Source organism: Dromiciops gliroides, chromosome 3 (genome assembly GCF_019393635.1).
Source record: "Dromiciops gliroides isolate mDroGli1 chromosome 3, mDroGli1.pri, whole genome shotgun sequence".
Lineage (NCBI taxonomy): Eukaryota > Metazoa > Chordata > Mammalia > Microbiotheria > Microbiotheriidae > Dromiciops > Dromiciops gliroides.
The window spans coordinates 434,799,970-434,822,018 of NC_057863.1; the positions used below are offsets into that span (position 1 = coordinate 434,799,970).

General features: G+C 35.9%; 1 protein-coding gene across 1 annotated transcript; it reads left to right on the forward strand.

The window, feature by feature from the left end:
* The first annotated feature begins 13,832 nt into the window (after positions 1–13,832).
* On the forward strand, positions 13,833–17,493 carry LOC122750122 (cytochrome c, testis-specific-like). Its single transcript, XM_043996784.1, has 2 exons — positions 13,833–14,001; positions 17,345–17,493. The coding sequence occupies exons 1-2, from the start codon at positions 13,833–13,835 to the stop codon at positions 17,491–17,493; spliced, it is 318 nt and encodes a 105-aa protein (XP_043852719.1).
* Positions 17,494–22,049: the final 4,556 nt, after the last annotated feature.

Consider the following 22,049-nt stretch of genomic DNA (forward strand, 5'->3'; position numbering starts at 1 on the left):
TACTCATTGGTGATTACTGTATTTGATAATGCAAATATGGCATGACATAAGTTTTTCAGTAATGGAAAAGGAAACAAAAATTTCATTTACTTGGGGAGGTGAGTGTAGGATAGTCCAGAACCATCTTTTCATTTGCTGAGATCACTTGGGGAGGGACACTGGTTGAAGTAGTAGTGATGCTGATGAAGACAGTAAAGTCTCTGGTCAAGGTAGTGGATGTTGAGAACCCTAGAAAATTTCAGAGGAGCTTAAGAGGAGATGGTAGCAATAACTAATAACTATCAATCAACCAAAGGACACATTAATTAATTACTGTGTGCCAGGCACTGTGTTAGACACTGGGAATACAAAGACAAAGAAGATGAAATCTCCAGGAGATTACATAGAGTCTTGGACAGTGTGTGAGTGTGTGAGTGTATGAGCGTGTGTGTGTGTGTGTGTGTGTGTGTGTGTGTGTGTGTGTGTGTGTGTGTGTGTATGCTTCTGCACAGGCAGCTAAGTGGTGCAGTGGATAGAGAGGTGGACCTGAACTCAGGAAGACTACTCTTCCTGAATTCAAATCTGGCCTCAGACACTTACTAGCTATATGACCCTGGACAAGTCACTTAACCCTGTTTGCCCCAGTTTCCTCAACTGTAAAATGAGCTGGAGAAGGAAATAACAAACCATTCCAATATCTCTGCCAAAAAAACTCCAAATGGGGTCACAAAGAGTAGGACAAGACTGAAAAATGACTGAACAATAACATGCAAATATACTTATTTCTTCCTCAGTCTTAATCACTGAATGGGCATTGACTCAAAGAAAATGAGACGTGGGAAAGACCTTAGCTTAAAAAGGCCAAGGTCTTCCACTGCATCCAGGGTTACCTCTAGTCATCCTGATGTATATTTTGTCACTGGACTCAGATGGCTGCAAAGGAGAGAGTGAGGCTGGTGACTTTTCACAGTCCTGCCACACTTAAATCCAGTTCATTTGCAAGTCATGACATCACCTTCTTAATGTCATTGGTACTTTTTGAGAAAGAGGGACAAACAACAACATATTTATGTGTATGTATGTATACAGAATAATTATGGAATAAGTGCAAAGTAGTTTTGGAGGGAGAGTACAAGCAGTTTTGGGGAAGGATCAAGGAAAGTTTCATGTAGAAAGTAGTATTTTAGTTGACTAAGGAATTGAGGGATTCTATGAAATAGCACTAGGGATGGGGAAAAAAGGGACATTTGAAATATCAGAGAATAGAAAGAATTGAAGAAGAAAGCTCAAACAGGATAGTTTTGAAAGTTAACTGTGGAACTTACTGTATATTTTTCAAAAAGTTAGTATGAAATGGAGAATTATGATTCCATGTCCAATTCTTTTGTTTTTTTCAGGGCCATGAGGGTTAAGTGACTTGCCCAGGGTCACACAGCTAGTAAGTGTCAAGTGTCTGAGGCCGGATTTGAACTCAGGTACTCCTGAATCCAGGGCCGGTGCTTTATCCATTGCGCCACCTAGCTGCCCCCATGTCCAATTCTTTTTAAAACTTTCTTCTGTGTTTGTGTTTGTGCTCATTTTTTTGTTTGTTTTTAAGTTCAGAATTTAAAAAAAAATTAACAAACTTTCCCCCCCAAAATCAGTCCAACCATAGTTCTCAAGCTGTATTGTTACAATAAACAACATGGTACATTAAAAAGAAAAAGACAGTAATTATGAATTGGTAGTCTAATGGTTCTGGGCCTACAAACACTGATGACTAAAAACCTCTTACTTTTAGAAGAACCAATTCTGGATATGTAATTAAATGAAGAATTTGAAGCTGTCTCAGAGGCAACACAGTAATTTGATGGCTTCCTTGTGACACTAAAGGGCTTTTAATCAGGTTTCCCTGTATGATTTATACAGTAGTCTGTTCTCAAGTTGTAATTTAAACAAGCTATCAAGAATGCCTATGTAACCAACATAGGGAAATTCTATCTGTTAGTTGATCTGATGCCAGAGATAAGCTGATGCCAACCTTTGATTAAATATTTTTTTCTAATTTTTGAAAGCATGGCTTACATGGCCAATAATTATATTTAGTCATCTGAAGTAAAATTTTGCTTCTTTTCAAAACTCAGTTTTTAAAGTTCTTGAATTTCAAAGGGGAAGAAAATCATGAAATTAAACATTTTTAAAGTTCCAGGAAAAAAATAAAGTTTAGATTTCAGTGGTTGTTTTTCAAAATGTCTCAAGCAGGAAAGTAATGATAAAATCCAGTTTTTCTGTCCCTAGAGTTGTGATGTAAGATAGTCCTGCTGGTTTCTCCTGTATGGAGCAAAGAGAGTTTGTCTTATTTTTAATTTGGTTATTGTTTTTTAACTATCAGTTGTTGTTCTCAGAAAAACATGTGCCTGTTTATAGTGCTGCTCAGGATGCTTTGGTTAAATCTGAGGTCACATGCTGCTTTTAGAGATTGTTTGTTCCTTTGAATCAACTCCAGGATAAAATTTAGTTCCTGGCTTAATGTTCTTAGTAGACATGGTTTCAAAGGTCTATTTGTTTTCCTTTGATTTTATTTGAGTACTAGATGTGTCTTTTTATCTAAGATAGATAAAATGTATAGGATAAAGCACTTTAGCATGCAATGTAGTGTTAAGGGCTAAAATTCTAGCTAAACTACCTAAAATATCTAATGAGTGGTTGCTAATAAATTATAAGCTTTAGCAAGAGTTAGACTTTTAAGCATTTATTAAGGAGAATAAGAATTTGGTAAAGAGAGAGAGAAAGGCCTAGATTCCTATTTATTAAAGGGAGAGCGCATTTCTAGCTCCCTTCTCCACCAGCATCCTCAGGAAAAAGCCCCAGTCAGAGCGCCAGGCTTCCCCCTTCTTCCTCCCACAAGCAAACGTCACTTCCTGACGCCAAAGAAAAGACTCCTGGTCTTGCCCTCAAAGACCTTCACTTCATGAGGAAGTTTTTCTATAGTAAGTCTCCAGTAGGTGGCGTCATTCCAATCATTACAGTAGTACCATGATTCATCAAACTTTTAATAACTGATGGTTATGTTGGCATTAATTGATTGCTTTTTTGAAGCCTCTTTTTGGGGAATGTTCTATTGTTATTGTTCAAGTTTCCCACATTTGTAACCATAACTATTCAATCAATGGCAAAATCTCAAATATTAAAATTTTAAATAATAATAAACATTTGTATTTAAAGTTTTGAGTTCCAAATTCTATCCCTCTTTCTCTCCCTCCCTTTCCCCCTCTCTGAGGCAGTAAGCAATCAAATATAGGTAATACATGTGCAATTATGTAAAACATTACCATATTAGTAATTTTGTACAAGAAAATGAATAAAAGAAAAAAATGAAAGAAAGTGAAAAATAGCATGCTTCAGTATGTGTTCAATTGATATCAGTTCTTTCTTTGGAGGTGCAAAGTATCATTAGTACTTTGGGATTGTCTTGGATCATTGTATTGCTGAGAATGGCTAAGTCATTCACAGTTCTCCAATTAACAATATTGCTGTTACTGCATATAGAATTCTCCTGGTTCTATTCACTTCACTACACATCAGTTCATATATGTCTCTCCAGGCCTTTCTGAAATCTTCCTGCTTGTCATTTCTTGCAGCACAATAATATTCCATCATAGTCATATACACAGTTTGCTTAGCCATTCCCCAATTGATGGGCATTCCTTTGGTTTCCAATTCTTAGACACCACAAAAAGAACTGCCATAAATATTTTTTTTACAAATAGGTATTTTTCTCTTTTTGAGGATGTCTTTGGGATATAAACCTTGCAGCAGTATTGCTGAATCAAAGGATATGCACGGTTTTATAGCCCTTTGGGCATAGTTCCAAATTGGTCTCCAGAATGATTGGATCCATTCACAATTCCATGGATTAGCATCCCAGTTTTCCCACATCCCCTCCAACACCCAATATTTTCCTTTTTTGTTATATTTGCCATTATGATAGGTGTGAGGTGATACCTGAATTGATTTAATTTGCATTTCTCTGATCAATAGTGATTTAGAACATTTTTTCATATGACTATAGATAGCTTTGATTTCTTTGTCCAAAAACTGTTTGTTTATATCCTTTGACTATTGGGGAATGACTTGTATTTTCATAAATTTAATTGAGAAATAAAGTCTTTATCAGAGATACTTGTTTCAAAAATTCTTTCCCAATTTTCTGCTTTCCTTATATTCTTGGTTATATTAGTTTTCTTTGTGCAAAAGCTTTTTAATTTTATATAATCAAAATTATCTACTTTACATTTGTATTGCTCTCTTTATCTTCTTTGGCCCTAATTTTTTCCTCTGTCCATATTCTCTCAATTTGCTTATGGTATCACCCTTTATATGTAAATCATGTACCCATTTTTACTCTATCTTGGTATATGGTGTGAGTAAATCTCATATATTAAAAAAAAAGATATTTCCTTGCCTCTACCCCCATAGCCACCACCTTAATTTTGGCTTTCAATACTTGTGGCAAGTTCTCCCTATTCCAATACACTACACAGAGCTGCCAAAGTGATTTTCATTTAGAGAAGGTCTACCTATGTTACTCTATCACTCAATAACTCCCAATGGCTTCCTAGTGCCTCTAGGATAATATATAAGCCATGCTGGAAAGCTCTCCTTCCTTACCTTTAGCTCTTGACATCTGTGGAGCCTAAAATTCTAGCTGTGATGTTTGAAATCTAATGTGTTTTCACCTGACCTGACTAGCTAAGATTTACTGATTAATTCAGCAAGAGTTTAGGCTTTTAAGGATTTATTAAAGTGTATTAGAAGTTAGTGAAGGGGGCAGCTAGGTGGCACAGTGGATAGAGCACCGGCCCTGGATTCAGGAGGACCTGAGTTCAAATCCAGCCTTAGACACTTAACAATTACTAGCTGTGTCACTTAACCCCAATTGCCTCACCAAAAGAGAGAGAGAGAGAGAGAGAGAGAGAGAGAGAGAGAGAGAGAGAGAGAGAAAAAGAAGTTAGCGAAGAGAGAGAAGTTGAGAAAGCCACTTTTATTTAGTTACTCACACTTCTATAGAGAACATGTGGAGTAGATCTTTCAACTCTGTTCTGCCCCTGCTGCTACCACGCCAAAATCCTGGATGAAAAGAGAGAAATCCAGCAAGTGAGCCTCACTTCTTTGGCTTCTTTCAAAAGTCAGTTCAAAATGAGACCTTTTCAGGAAGCTTTCTTGCTCTCTTTAGTCACTTGAATTTTCCCCTCCATAGTTTCCTTCCACTTTGTGTCTGTCGTATATATTTATGCACACAAGCACAGATATACATGCATACTTATAAATACCTATTCATTTACATGTACTCTGCCCCTTTAGAATGTAAACTCCTTCAAGGCAGAAATTGTTTTTATTTTTCTTTGTATCACCAGTATTTATTCTTATTGATCGATTTCATAAGCTTTGTAACTTGTCCCCAGTTTCTTTTGTTTTGACTTTGTATAGGTTATTTTCTATGACATTGGCAAATACTTTAGATAATCATCTGTCTTCCTGTACATCTCATTTAATGTCAATATTCAGTGAATCATAGATCACTGAAAAAAGTTATCTTTGTATTTACAGCTTTCTTATAGTCCCATGTAATTTTAATGTAAGTGGGAAACACTTTTAAGAGAGCCCTCAATATTGAATTTTGTTCTAGGTCAAAATACTTTAAAAATCAACATGTTTGTAGATGATTTTAAAAAATAATAGAATAAAATAAGCATTTCCATAACCATATATTGCAAAAGATGATTGCTCTGAAACTACAAATCTATTATGTACAACTTGCTATTCCTTTTAAATATATAATAAAGTTATCATGTAAATTTCTTCCTTTTTTATTCCCTTTTCTCCCCATCCTAGATTAGACATAAATAGGTATATACATATATGTAAAATTATTCTATTCATACTTCTATTTATTGGTTCTTTCTCTGGATGCAGATAGAATCTTTCTTCATATGTCCTTTATAGTTAGTTTTGTATTGGACCAGTTGCATTAAGCCCCAGAATGCTACAAAGCTTCAGTAAAAGCCACAAAATTATGAGAAATATCTTTCTGAATATTCACAACAGAAAAATAAAGTTGAAGGAAAGTACCTATAGCATAAAGAATTACAAACCAGTGGATGGGAAGCCCATTGAACTAGACTAGCATATCAGGATAGATAGAGTATTGAAATTGTAGCCAGAAAACCTGGGTCCAAATTCTAGCCAATGCCTCTTACTACTTGTGTGACCTTGAGCAAGTTGTTTTCTTTTTCTGGCTTTCATTTTCCTCATTGATAAAATGACAGGGTGGGACATGGTTTCTAAGTTCCATTCAGGCTTTATGTCATTGACTGGCTATCTATCTATCTGTCTGTATGTCTGTCTTGAAAAGATACTGTAGATAGTCAATAAACTGTGTCCAGGATTGAGGAAGAGAGGATTGAATTAGACTGCATTTGGAAAATTATGTGGTTCTTTCACTGATCCCAAGCTGTTGCAAAATCTCATTGCCTTAACGGTGATGATAAGAGGCTTCAAATCTTGGAACACCATGACTTTGGAAGCAGTAAAGATACAAATAGAAAAAGGGCAATGAAAAGACACATGGTAGGCATGAATAGGCTTCATTACTTTGCCATGATGTTGAGAACCAGAGAAATGGTATAAAAGACATTACCGAGGACATGTATGACTGGAAAAGAAGATGTACATGTATGTATGTGCATGCGGGTGTGCATGTGTGAATATTTTGACAATGAGAAACAATAGATGAATCGCCTGAGTATACTAAACTGGTACTACACAGTATTAAAAGAACCACAAGGTAGCCTGCAGTATATTGGATGACAGCTAGATTGTGCAATGGAAGGAGCCTTGGACTTGGAGTGAGGAAGATCTAAGTTCAAATCCTCCTTCAGATACTTACTAGCTATATGATTTGGGCAGATCACTTAACTTCTTTGTGTCTCAATTTTCTCGTCTGTCAAATGAGGATAATAGCACCTAACTCATGGAGTTGTAAGGATCAAATGAATGAACATATGTAAAGCTCTTTGCAAGCCTTAAAATACTATATAAATGTGTGCTATTATTATTTTGAGGTAGATTTATGGGGGGGAGGGGAAAGCATGATCAAGTATCTTCCATGATCAAAAGGGCTAGAAGGGTTGAGATCTGCTTTGGTGTGGCACCCATTGATGCAATTATATATTAGATCCTTCAAAATATGTGCTATTGGGTAAAAAACAGTAATCCTTTCCACAAAATTTTCACTGTTACAGTTCATAGGATAGTGTCCTGCACAGTACAGAAGAAGCTAGCAACACATTCACTCAAAGACACAGGCTTTTTAAAAAATCCTTTTCTTCAAAAAACTCTTTCCTTGCTAGATATCTGTGTTGAGTATAGCTTACTTTTTTTTCTTTCAAATTTTGGTTAATGTCATTCCTTTACATAAACCTCTCCATTCAGTATCTGCCAAACATAATTTGTACTTTTCTCCCTTTCTGATCTTCCTAGAACTTCCACTCTTACCCTTTCTTCTTAGCCAAATGCTATCCATGATTCAAGATTCACACTCAAATACTACCCCCTTGCCTCCATGGAAATTTCTAGGAAAATTATTCATTCAATAGAGATTATTTCCATCTGAACTCATATTATTCCTTGTCTAGATGGTGCAGTGGATAGAGCACTAGCTCTGGAGTCAGGAGGACCTAAGTTCAAATCTGACCTCAGACACTTGACACTTACTAGCTGTGTGACCCTGGGCAAATCACTTAACCCCAATTGCCTTAAACATCTAGGGTCATCTCCAGTCATTCTTATGTATATCTTGCCACTGCGCCACCTAGCTGCCCCCGTAACTTTTATTTTTAATTACAATTTTCATGTTTCTGCACTCTGTCTCTTTAACTTGAAGTTACCTGAGAGTTGGCCTTGTGAATTGTGCATATTTATATGATCTGAATGTTAACTCCAGAGCCAAGAGATGGAGTATCTTGTATTTAAAACTGACTGCAGGGGGCAGCTAGGTGGCGCAGTGGATACAGCACCGGCCCTGGAGTCAGGAGTACCTGAGTTCAAATCTGGCCTCAGACACTTAACACTTACTAGCTGTGTGACCCTGGGCAAGTCACTTAACTCCAATTGCCTCACTAAAAAAAAAATAAAAGTTACATTTTAAAGCAATACTATAAGAGATAGTAAAACATGGTGGTATAGACAAAGAATTGTTGTAATTGTTGTTTATCAGTGGAGATCAATGGCCCATGCCTCTCTGAGGGGTGGTGTTGAGTTGGCAAGAGAGAAGAGCTTTCAGGCCTCCCTAGTTCTCTTTAATCTTTAGAGTTTCTACAGGTTTTGCAGTCACTGTGGGTACTTCTGGCTTCCAGGAAGATGGAGGATGCCAGCCCCACTTCAGTTTGCTGAAGGGAAAAAACTTTGGGAAGAAACCGACATGCAAGGGGAGGAGCTGGCAGTCTCTATCATGTCCCTATTTCTGACTTGCCACACTAGAGACTTTTGGGAGTTTCCCTTTGGGTGAGATCTAGGAATTTCTTGGTTAAGCTGAGTTATCTTACTCCCATTGGGAGAGCTCCTTCACTCTATTATCTGGTAGATATTATCCTATGTTTGTTTTCTCTGATTTCTGTTTTGCTACTAATTTGGTTAATGGATTTCTTGAATAATTGTTATGTATGTTCATCATAGAACTGGTATTTGTTGGGAAATGAGTAGAGACTTGGGTATAGAGCTTGGAGTCCTACTTCCCTCTCAATAATGAAGAAATGATTAGAAGTTAGTTTGAATCTAAAAATCACATTTCCTATGCTAACAATATTTAAGAGAGCAGACAGATAAAACTCTAGCCCAGTACCCCTTTTCTGTGAAGTCAGAAGAATGGCTGGCTATTGTCTCCCACCTCCTTCAAGGAATTAAAGTTGCCCTTGTAGAAGAGGCTAATAAAAATGGTACTTCATGCTATATGAGCCCTGAACAACACTTTCTCCAACTACAATGCCTTGTACATAGCAGGATCTTGGTAAATGTTTGCTGGCTGCATGATGTAGTGGAAAGTGTGCTAGATTTGGAGTCAGAGGGCCTGTGTTCAAATTCAGACTCTATCACCACTTACTTTATGCTTGACCTTGGGTAAATTACTTAATTTCTGAGTGTTAGTTATCTAACCTATAAAATAAAAGGATTAGTCATGGCCAACCCACTCTTTTGACCATCCTGGTTCCCTTCCTTTGGACACTCTCTAGTTTCTAGTCTTTCCTAAGACATATTTAGAACCAAACACAACAGACCCAGATGTGGTCTCATTAGGACACTGTGCAGCAGGACTTTAATCTTCATAGTCCTGAACATCATGCCTTTCTTAATTTAGGTCTTTAAGTTTCCTTCCACTTTTAATTCAGTGATCCTATGATTCTGTTACTTAACTTCTCTGGGCCTCCATTTCCTTATCTGTCAGATGGCTGATCTAGAGAAAGCCTTCTTAATTCAAATCAACCCAACAAGTAACTATGTGCCAACTATGTTCCAGGCACTGTGCTAATCACTGGGGATAGAAAGACAAAAACTGTCTCTGTCCTCAAGGAGTATCCATGTAGGAGACAGCATGCAAATAACTATGTACAAACAACACACATACATGTACAAATATATCATATCTGTTTGTGTGTATTCCAGATATGAAAATTGAAGTAGAGCATCTTTTCCAGATGTCATAGGGTAGGTATGTAGCGAGAAAAAAGGTGTAAGAAGACTGAAAATGTAGAAAGGGCCCTCTATGAAGGACTTTAAAAGCCAAACAGAGGATTTTATATTTGATTCTCAATGTAATAGGGTGACACTGGAGTTTATTGAATAGGGGGATAACACAGTCAGACCATGTTATAGAGCTTTTTAGGAAGGTCACTTTGCTAGTTGTCTAGTTGAGAGGAGGATGGATTAGAGTGAGAAGAGGGAACAACTTCTGTCTCCGCCTTAGTTTTCTCAACCATCTGTAAAACAAAGGGGTTGGATCAGGTCTGCTTTAATTGGCTCTTCCAGTCTCAAATCTTGGCATCCCCTGAAATTCCGCCCGTTCAAAGTTGAACAGCGGGGGAGAGCCCAAGGCGGTATCCAGACGGTATTGAAGTTAGAGGTACCTTGGACAGATCTCTTCACTTCTCTGTAGAGGTGAAGGGGCCTTTACCGTTTATTCTAGTTCTAGGACTGAGGATCCCATCTCCGGCCTCTCTGAGTTCTTCCCCCATCCCTGGTCGGGTGGGAAGGTCACAGGAGCCAGTGGGCTCGCGGGGCGGAGAAGCCTCCATTCGGTTCACGTGGCATCCACGGCCCTGCGTCCGCTCGGAATGTCTAGGCTGGCCAAGCGGCTCATCCCGGAGGCGAGAGAGCTGGGGACGCTGGCTCAGGCCTCTCTCAACCCTTTGTGTGGCCTCTGGGCCGCGTCGCCCTCTACGCGAAGGTCGAGGTCAAGGCAGAGGCGACGGAGAACCGAGAGTTTCCTTTGATAGCAGGTGAGGGGCACCGTGAAGGTTCTGGCCAGGCTGGGAGGTCCAATCGCAGTTGGTCCAATCTTGTTTGGGGCTGACGGCCAGCCCTTCGAGGCGTCGGAATGTAGAAGATGTCTTAAGATCCTTTGTCTCGAGCTGGAAGGGGCCTTAGAAAGCATTTAGTTCAACCCCAGGAAATTGAGGCTCAGAGAGAAAACGGCCCAAGCTTATACAGGTACTGTGGCTGAGGCCACATTTGAACCTAGGTCCTCTTCCTCCAGCTCCAATACTTCACTGAGCTGCCTCACATATGCCAGTTGGGAAGTTTCAAAGCCAGCTTCCATTTTCTTTGCCTTGGCTTCTTCCCTTGACAGTACCATTCTTTCCTTGTGGTTTTTTCCCTTTAAAAAATAAGGCGGGGGCGGCTAGGTGGCGCAGTGGATAAAGCACCGGCCCTGGATTCAGGAGTACTGAGTTCAAATCCGGCCTCAGACATTTTGACACTTACTAGCTGTGTGACCCTGGGCAAGTCACTTAACCCCCATTGCCCCGTCAAAAAAAATACAAAAAAAAATAAGGCAGTCCGGTGTAGTAGATAATGCGTTGGCTTTGGTGTCAGGAAGACCTGGGTTCAAGTCTTTCCTCTGGTACCTCATTGTTCTACTCTCTAAACACCATATAAGTTGCATAGACAGTGTCCTTGCATTGGCAGAGGTAATTTCCACACCAAAGAGTTCACCAGACCAATGAAATCATAGGTCTCTCTATTCCTGTTCCTCACCAGTGAGTCAAAAACTTGTTTAAAAAAAAAAGACAAAATCAATTAAAACATCAGGCAAAGTAGACTTCTCTCCATTACCAGGGCAGCATGGTTCCCAAGTTATTCCCAAATCATAAATTTGATATCACAGGCTTTATAATATGCTGTATATTGAACCAATGTTGAGATTATGCTGCCTTGGAAAATTGGAAGAAACAGATTCTTGGCTATTTGGTATTTTAAATTGTTTGAAAGTTAACATTTCGGTTAAATTTACATAAATATAAGAATAAATATTAAGTAAATGTTAAATATAACAAAGTAGCAACAAAGTTGCTTTTTGTTTGCAATTTCCTTTTGACTTTTTGGTTTTCTTATATGTATGAATATACATTCTCTTGACAGTGGTCACTCTCATATTGAGACAATTTTGTGAACTTTAGTCCAACTGTTTGAGAAGTACCTAGGAGAATCCCGGCTGGATTCTGTAGCAAAAGTGGCATCAGTAGAGTTTGCATGTATACATACTTTGCATAGTAGTTTGAAGAATGTGAGTTGTGACACAGTGGAAATTTTGAATATTCTTGGGGACTTCCAGGTGTAATTAGCAGTGTATGAATTAGGCCTCCTCCCCTTTTACAAAAATTATCTAATTTCAAGCATTATAAATGCCACCAAGGATCTAAAAACTTCAGCATGTTCAATTCTGCCCTTTACATTGTCACTGGAAGTAGAGATTGTACAGTTTGTACTTACAGGGTCAGCTTAATTATTTTATTAGGATAGTACTGGATTAATTTTGCTAATAAATAATAATATTAACTTGTTTATTACTTGGGTCATCTAAATAAATCAATAGAATCCAAATCAAAAGAAAAAGGACAAATGTTAATCAAATTTTTTCAACCAAAAATTTTTCCTTTTGGAAAAAAATTATTTGTAAGAACTTCTAGTCATAAAAATTGTTGTGTTAGATGCTTCAAAGAGATCTATGAGCATATGGAACTGGACAGTTCCTTTTAGAAGATAGCAGTGACTTGAAGAAAGAAGTCCTGGATCTGGGTGGGGTTAGAGGATATGTTTGAATCATAGACTTGCCATTTATTTGTGTGACTTGACTTTGGTCAGTGGGAGTAGAGAAGCAGGCTTGGCCTACATTCTTTTTTTTTTTTCCTACTTTCTTTAACTATAAAATGAGAGAGTTGAACTAGATAATTTTTGAAGTCCCTTTAAAAGTCCTAAAGTCCTATAATCTTAGAAGGCTAATTGAAATTATTGAAATTGTTAAGAATTTGTACAAAACCTAAAGGAATTTGGAAAGACTTAATAAATTTAGACAATGACAGTGTGGTAAAGTACAAACCTTTATCTTAACAGATTCATTAGTTCATTCATGGTCACAGTAGCAATGTTTTAATTTGTAAAATTATATGTTTAGTACATTATACCATTGTAAAGGATTCCAATGGTACTATCTAAATTTAAATTATTCCTTTATATTTTATTTTTATGTTAAGTAATACTCATTTTTTATCGATGATTGCATATCTAATTTAGTGCAGTGTCAATTGTCATCTAATCTGGTAGCTTTCTTCAGAGATAAAATTTCAAAAGAAATGTGAAATAATATTTACAACTTGCTTAAGAGCTTCATTATATTTTATAAAAATCTATTGTCCCTGATATTCAAATAATCAGTATTCCAGGCATTATAAAGTGTTGGTAATGAGTATGGTATTTAAGCACTTCCCAACTTCTTTTAGGTTCTTAGTTTTAAGTAGTTTAGTAAAAATAGAAAATTCTGAAGTTGGAAAATTTATGTTCTATTAAATAGGATACTTGTTTGAGAATATATGTTTTAGTTTGTTTTATTTTTCTACGTGCAATTTTGGAAATATAAAAAAAGTAGAATGCAGCTGGATAGCTGAAACAATATCTAGTTTGACTCTGGAGCACTTACTGCAATAGTTTTTAAGATCAGAAGGCATTGAAAATACTTCCATGCTAATAAGTCTGATAATTGAAATTTGGTCATTTTTCTAAAGTGGAATTTTTGATGTTAGCATACTTTATGAGTAGTTTTTTCTTTCATGAGGACTTATGATTTGATCTGCATAGGGAGCTTCTGGTGAAGAACTTCCTCTAACAATGCAGATGGCTAACTTCACTGCAATTTAAAGACCTAGAGAGTTATCTGGGGCCACTGAGAACCTGTCACTTGTTCAGGGTCAAACTCTGTGTCAGAGGTAAGACACAAGAATATGAATACTTATACTTTTCTTTAAATTAAAAGTTTTGTTTGGGAAATGAAGAATGCAGTGTATTGATTTAGTCCTTATAGCATCTTATTGTTGCTTAGAGTTAGAAAAGAAAACAGTATTCATATTAGTGAGAAAAGGATACTCTCCTTTTTTTCCTACTTTTCCACTTTCTCCTTGACCTTGATTGACTTTTCCTTCCCTTTTTTCTTCATAAGTCATGACTAAATTAATATATTTTCTCAGATTTGCAAATGTTTTCCAGTTTCTTATAGAACGTGCCTTTCTCTTTAGTTTGTGATTTAATCTTTGTCATTTCAGAACAAAATGGGAGATGTTGAGGCGGGCAGGAAAATTTTTGTTCAAAAATGTGCTCAGTGTCATACTGTGGAAAGGGGTGGAAAACATAAGACTGGTCCAAATCTTTGGGGTCTGCTTGGTCGAAAAACAGGGCAAGCACCTGGATATTCTTATTCTGAAGCAAACAAAAACAAAGGTAAAAACTAAGTCGTAAGAAACCTAAATGTTTTGAAATGATAAGAAGAGGAGGATTTGATTTCTATTCTTCCAATTATGTTATACATAGGTACTTAATAAATATTTGTTGAATGAATTAAAAAATTAATTCTAAAATAAGTATCACTTAAATATTGATTTACTGTACTGAATCGACTTACACCAGGACAACAGTTCATTGTTTGGATAAAGGGAATTAGTGATGCCAAGCAAAATAGTGATGTTTGTCTAGATACTTCATGATACTTAATGCACACTATTCCTGTAAAAAGCATGTACTTTTTTTTTTTTTACAAGTCAACTAATTTTAAATACACTGAGGAAGTTATATTTAAAGCAGAGATTTTTTTTTTGTGAGGCAATTGGGATTAAGTGACTTGCCTAGGGTCACACAGCTAGTACGTGTTAAGTATCTGAGCCTGGATTTGAACTCAGATCCTCCTGACTTCAGGGTCGGTGCTCTATCCACTATGCCACCTAGCTGCCCCTAAAGCAGAGATTATTAACCTGCAGTCTGTGAACCTTTTTTTTAAAATAGTTTTTTATACTTGTAATTCAATATATTTGGTTTCCTTTGTGTCATATATTTGAGTGTTTCAAAACAGTATTTTGAGAAGGGGTCCCTAAATTTTATCTGGCTGACAGAGGGGTGTATGGCACACAAAAAGGTTAAGAACTTTAAATTTAAAGGAATGCTATGGTAAATGCTTTTGTAAATCAAATGTTATTTAGTCATTTTTGGTTATGTCCAACTCTTTGTGACCCCTTCTGGGATTTTCTTCACAAAGATACAAGCACAGTTTGCTATTTCCTTTTTCAGCTCATTTTAGAGATGAGGAAACTGAGGAAAACAGGATTAAGTGACTTGCCCAGGGTCACACAGCTAGTAAATGTTGGAGGCTAAATTTGAACTCAGGCCTTTCTGACTCCAGTCCTGGTGATCTATCTGCTATACCACTTAGCTGCCCATGTAAATCAGATAATAACCCCATAATTTATCTTTTCTTAAAGTAGAAAACTGGATTTTTATACATGAGATTTACTTAAGCAGTTTATAACAGTTTTTTGAAGCTATGACACAGACTAGTTTCCAAGATTTTCTGTTTTTTTAGAGACCTGAATGTCTCACTAATTATATGGAATTTACTTTAGTTCCGAATATACAATGTTATCATATATGGCTGCTATCTGTTCCTTTCAAGGGGCTCATCTAGCTTATTAAAATATCTCAATATGTTTCTACTATGTAGTAAATAGTATACTTTATTTTGGGGTTGATTGGGAACTCTTCAGTCCATGTTATGGTAGAGGGGGCTGAAAATTCCTCTTCTATGCATTTCTTTTGATTATTCAAGTTTCCTTTGTCTCAATAAGGAATAAATAGATATAGACATTTATATATTTTAACCATGAACATTTACAACATTCTATTAAGGTTAGGTATCTAAGAATATTGTAAATTCTCTGTCATATGGCATGTTTGGGGAAAGGGGCATTCAGATTAAATATTCAAATTATCAGAATGCACTAGGGGCACCCATACTTTCTATGAAGCTTTGAGATCAATGGATGGGGTGCAGATAGTGATGGGTAGCATCACTGGTAACTATATTCTTGTCTTATTGGGAATTCCATTAAACCTCTGGAGACAGTGGCATGACAGTAGCATACAGGTAGCAGATTTAGAAGGCTTTAGGATGTTTGTGTGGATAGAGAATATTTGAAGGGAAAGAACACTATACTTGGAGTTAGGAGGTTTGAATTTGAATTTTGGCTCAGGTATTTACATGCTGTGTGACAACAGGCAAAATTACTTAACCTCTCTGAGTCTCAGTTTCCTCATTTGCAAATAGAGAAAAGACCTGACCTGTTTCACAGAGAAGTTGTAAGGAATGTATTTTTAAAACTTCAAAGTGCTATAAAAATGTGAGCTATTATTTCTTATTGAGAGTGCTTACCATGTGGATTGCCAATTGTAAAATATTAGCATATCATAAACTATACAACTCTAATAATGTAGGAACATAATCTCATCTTAGTTGCTAATTCAGAAGACACATTAGCAATAATAAGTCTTGATTTCACAACTCTGCACTTCCATATTGATGATAAGTAAGCATTCAAGTTAGTAAAAATTTCTAATTGATAAAATCAATGTACCACACATTTATTAAGTGTATGCTTTATGAAAGGCATTATGTTAAGCACTGGAAGACAAAGAAAAAATAAACAGTTCCTGCCCTCAAGGAGCTTGCATTCTAAAGAGGGAGATAACACATAACATGTAAATAACATCTATCAAACACATAATATAAATACTGAGTAAATGAAGGTAATCTTAGAGGGGATGGCACTAGATTTTCAAAAAATCCTTTTCATTTTTTAATCTCATAAAAGTGTAGCAAATTCAATTAAATTTTGATTGTCCAGCTTCATAACCTGGTTTGTTTTTTTCTTATTGTCAACATTTTGAGTATTCATCAGAAGGGTGAATTAAAAGAGCAAGAGAGAGATAGTAATGAATTTCAAAACAGCTTAATTTGGTGTCATTAAGTGTTGTAAAGGTTTGGAGGAAGAAATTGAAATTAGACCCGAATTTGTAATTCATTTGTATTATGGATCTCCATAACTAAAGCATAATATAAAGCATTGTTATTAAGCCAAATATTTAAAATATTAAAACATTTTCCAATGCTGTAGTGTTTACAGACAGCCCCAGACTTATACATCTAAGTATTAGCCAGTTGTCTCTGTGACTTCATTTAATAGACACCATATGTCCTCCAGAGCAAAAAATATTTCTTGCACTTGGTCTGCTATACTATCTAAAACTGCAAGCCTTAGTGTCATTCTTGGAAAAATCTCAACAATACTTTGAATAATCTATCAAGGGCTTTATATTATTTGAGGATGTAAGACATCCTTGTCAACATTTTAGCTAGCTATTGCCTTTCTATTTTCTGCCCACTGTCATGTTATATCATGCCATGCCTCGTCATGTCTTTGAGTGACTAGGGCAACAAATGATATAAATTTGACTGAAGGGAAGACATCAGGAGTATGGGACACTGCTTAAGGTCAGTAGGTCCATGCAAATTACCTAGTAGCCAGACCTGCCTGGACAGTCAAGGATCATGAGAGGACTGAGTTACCTTTAGGGGGAGCCCACAATGGCATTCTTTTTTTTTTTTTTTTTGGCCTTTGATTGATCCTGGTTATAAATATTCTCAATGTCAGTCTCTATTTTGAATTCATGATTAGGTTTGTAACATGTCAAATAATAAGTGGAGTACAACATGTAAGACTTATTTTCAACTCCCTAGGTATTACCTGGAATGAACCTAATCTAATGGAATATTTGGAGAACCCTAAAAAATATATTCCTGGGACGAAAATGATTTTTGCTGGTCTCCGAAAGAAGAGTGAGAGAGAAGCTCTTGTTGCATATTTGAAAAAAGCAACATCCAAATGACATGTTATTCTAGCTATTAAAATACCAACTATAAGACTAATTTTTCAATTTTCAATTTTTTTGTTTTGAAAAGTCACATTTTCATTAGTCTATCTTTTGTTCAACCTGTACTATTTAACAATTTCAAATAAAGGTTGACCTCTGTCAGTGTTTATAATCTATTGAACAATCACCCCTCAGTGTCCGATTTTACCCTTGTTCCCCCAATCCTATAGGGGGATAAGGGAAAGCCAAAAATTTCTCCATTGAACTAATTAACATGTACAAAATATAACATGACCTTAGCAGTAGTGCTATGATGGGTACAACTTATATACATGTATTTCTCTAAAATTTAAATGAAAATGCAGTGAAAAAAGTATTAATTTTCAATAAACTATATTTGCTATGCAGAATTTTTATTTGCTCTGTCACATAGTGCAATAACCAAAATTTAAAAAATGAAAGGTGAGTGATCTAAACTTTAGAATCTTTGTGAGAACATACAGAACTGATTGATCTTGGCTGATATAAAATGAAACTTAGGAAGAGAGAAAGCATGCCTCTAATGTTAAAGAAATATCAACTACTTTAATACTTGCAGTGTCTATCACTTCATCATCATGGTTACTTTTTCTTCATATGTAAATTGCAACCTCCTATGCTTCAGCAGGTCATCTTTGTGAGCTGCCGCAGCTAACAAAACACCTCACAATGAGCCTTTGGATTTCCTTAAGCTAGTGCTCAAATGATGGGCATACAGTTCATCCTTGGACTGGTACTAGAAAGCTTTGCAGTTTCATCCGATATGCCAGGGTTCACATTTCACTAGTGCAGTCTTCAAGAATCCAGGATGACCCATGTACTTCAAGGACTCATTGGAGAAGGACTTTAGAGGAGGAATAAGTACTTCCATTATGTAATCAAATAAAAAGAATATATGTTAATATTTGTATAAAACCTTATTATCTTGGGGCAGCTAGGTGGCACAGTGGATAGAGCACTGGCCATGGAGTCAGGAGTACCTGAGTTCAAATCCGGCCTCAGACACTTGCTAGCTATTATTACCCTGGGCAAGTCACTTAACTCCAATTGCCTTAAAAAAAATCTTATTCTCTTGAATGAGAGGTAGTGTCAAATAGTGTAGATAAGGCTGGTTTTAGAGTAAATATTCATGTCCTACTTCTGGCACATACTAGCGGGGAGACCATTGGTAGGTCACCAACTCTCAGTTTCCCGGACAACTTTCTATGGCTAAAAGTTGCAGATAAGTTATTGATCTGCATTGGTGGAAGGAATTTTGACAAGAGTTCCTTGCATTGATAAAATCACATAATTTTGAATAATATAAAGTCTTTGTTTATGATCATGTTGATCTATCTGGTAAATTTGCCAGATTACTCACATAGTCTCTCAGTAACGGATACGGGTGACTACAGCTGAATCAATTGTGTGGCAATCAACATAAACCTTTAAGACTAAATGAAAAAAAAATCAGCTATGTTCTTTTCTTCTGGATTGGTATGGCCTGAGTACTTCAACTGAGAACTACTCTATGAGATACAAATACACCCAGGTATATTCATATCCAGGAGTGTGCTGGTAAATGTTAGCAAATGGCTCTTCAGAAACAAAACAAAACAAAACAAAATGTATGTATAACACACATTTAAGTTTAATTTGCACTATTAACATTTCCCCCCCATTTTTTTCTGGTCTATACAATCAGCAAAACAACAAATCAAGCCCTGATTTGTAGCACTTGTGGATTTCTGAGGTATAAATGTTTATCCTGAAATTTTAACAATTGACTTTTTTGAGCTGGTTCAATCAGCACACTCTTGTATGATATCCTTTCAAAAAGGACTTCAAAACCTTAGGATCAATCCCTTGCTGAGACATTAAGGGCATTTTGGACATTAGGCACCTAAGCAATCTCTAGCTAAATTGACCTCAAATAAATTTCAGTAAATGTGTGTCAAATTTCTCTGGTCTGGCAAAATCAGGTAAGGTGGCAGAGAGGATAGCACTGAATGAAATTATATATATATATATATATATATATATATATGTATATATGTATATACATATACACATATACACACATATGCACACACATAATATACATATACATACATACATATATACACATACATACACACACATAGGCAGATTAGTACCAAGACACCTTAGTGAAGACGTATTTCCTGCCATAACCTACGATTTAGTTTTCTTACAGATTGTTTAGACATGTTATCTACTGAATTTTTTTCTTGAATCTTTCACATGGAAGAAATGTGGTAAAAATATAAAAAAAAATTATGAGCATTATTTTGAAAAGTTTTGTTGATGTCTTTTTGTCATTTCCTATCAACAGAACCCAGACTTGAAATAATGGTAAACAATTAAGGAAACTGAAGAGCACAATTAATGTGAATCTTATGCAACACTCATAAACCCCACTTCTTTCCTGAGAGAAGGGAAGGGTTTTGTATTATCTGTAATCCAAGACTAGGAATAATCATTACAATTAATCTGTGCTCTGCTGACTTTTAATGTTTTCATTTATATTATTGTAGTCATTGTGTGTGTTATTCTTTTAATTTTCTTTTTTTTAAAAATACATATTCCTTTATATTTATGTATCCCAATTTGTTCAGCCATTCCTAAATTGATGAGTACCTACTGTTTTCAGTCTTTTTGTTTTATATATACACACATACATACGTATGTATACATATATATATATATATATATGTATATATATATATATATATATATATATATATATATATATATATATATATATGACCTTTCTTTCATAACTTTGACCCTTTTGGGTATGTGCTCTGTAGTAGAATTCCAGGGTCATAGGGTAGTAATTTTTCTTGAATAATTCAAGATTATTTTCCAGAACAGTTGGACTAAATCATAGCTCTAGAAAGAATATCTTAGTGAGTATGTTTTCCTTCAGCCTTTCATTTGAAAGTTGTTTTAATTTATTATTATTAGCAATTTGAAGAAATTTTTTCATATGATTGTTTATAGTATGCATTTTTTCCAGAAAAATGTTCATTTCCTTTGGCTACTGATCTATTGGGGAATGGTTCAATATTATACATTTGTTTCAATTCTCTCTAAGCTTTGGATATCCAACTTTTATCAGTGATATTTAATGCAAATATTTTTTCTACTTGACAGTTTCTCTACTTAGGCTGGTTGAATTAATTTTGATTATACAAAAGGTTTTCAATTTTATTTTCTCATAATTGTCTGTTTTTTCTGTGATAATTTCTGTTTCATATTGGGTTTCTCCTACCCCATAGTTCTAAAAGGTGAATTCTTCCATTTTCTTCTAACCTTTCAGGTCATTACTCCTGTTGTGAATTCACTTTCTTTTCTTTCTAATCTTAACTCTTTAGTTAGCCTATTGGACATTTCAAACTGGATATCCCGAAAATATATAAAATTTAACTTGTCTGAAACAGATTTCATGATTCTTCCCCCTCAAGTTCACTCCCCTTCCAAACTTCCCTATTTTGTTAAAAGCATTATTTCTCTAGTTATGCAGGTTAGCAACCTGATTTTATCTTTGAGAACTGTCTCTCCCCCAAAATGTCCAATCAGTTGCCAAATCTTTCTGTTTCTACTTCCTTAATATCTCTTGCTTCCTACATTTAAAAAAATTCTTCATGTTCAGAGGATTATTACTGTCTAGTAGTGTTTTATTACATTCATATACCCCAATTTGTCCAAGAATCCTTTCTACTGCCAATAAGAAATTTTATTGTCTGTTATCTTTTAGCAAATTGTATTTTCCCCATTAATCTCTCTTAATTATGCCTGTTTTTACTGTTGCCTTGTATGAAATCATGATCACTACCCTTTGTTTTTTCTGTGTTCACCTGAAGCATAAAAGGTTGTGCTCCAACCCCTTATTTTAATTGTGTAAGTTTTATGTTACAAGTTTGTTTCTTGTGAACAACATATTGTTGGATTCTGTTTTCTGTTTTGTTTTGTTTTCTGTTTTATTTTTTTGTTTTGGGGTGAGGCAACTGGGGTTAAGTGACTTGCCCAGGATCACACAGCTAGTAAGTGTCAAGTGTCTGAGGCCAGATTTGAACTCAGGTCCTCTTGAATCCAGGGCCAGTGCTCTATCCACTGACCCACCTAGCTGCTCCAGGATTCAGAATTTCTATACCCTTCCAGTGAGGGGTTGATGTCACTCATCATCATGTTACCCTTGGACAGAGAAAATATCTCTATACCAGACTACTCAAAGCTATACCAAACCACTCCTAGCCTTGGGTGATCTAGACAAAAGGATCTGTCTCCCCCCCTTCCCCACCCTAGATTAAATTCCTTGCTAGGTTGGGTGGGGTCTGACCAAGATTTAATGCAATCACATTATCATTAATGTCCGTTGGAAGAAGACTGAACTTTTAAAAATGAGGAATCTAGAAGAAGGGGAGACCTCTGAATTTCCCTGAGATATTAGGTGGTGTGTGTGTGTGTGTGTGTGTGTGTGTGTGTGTGTGTGTGTTTGTTTTTAGTGAGGCAATTGGGGTTAAGTGACT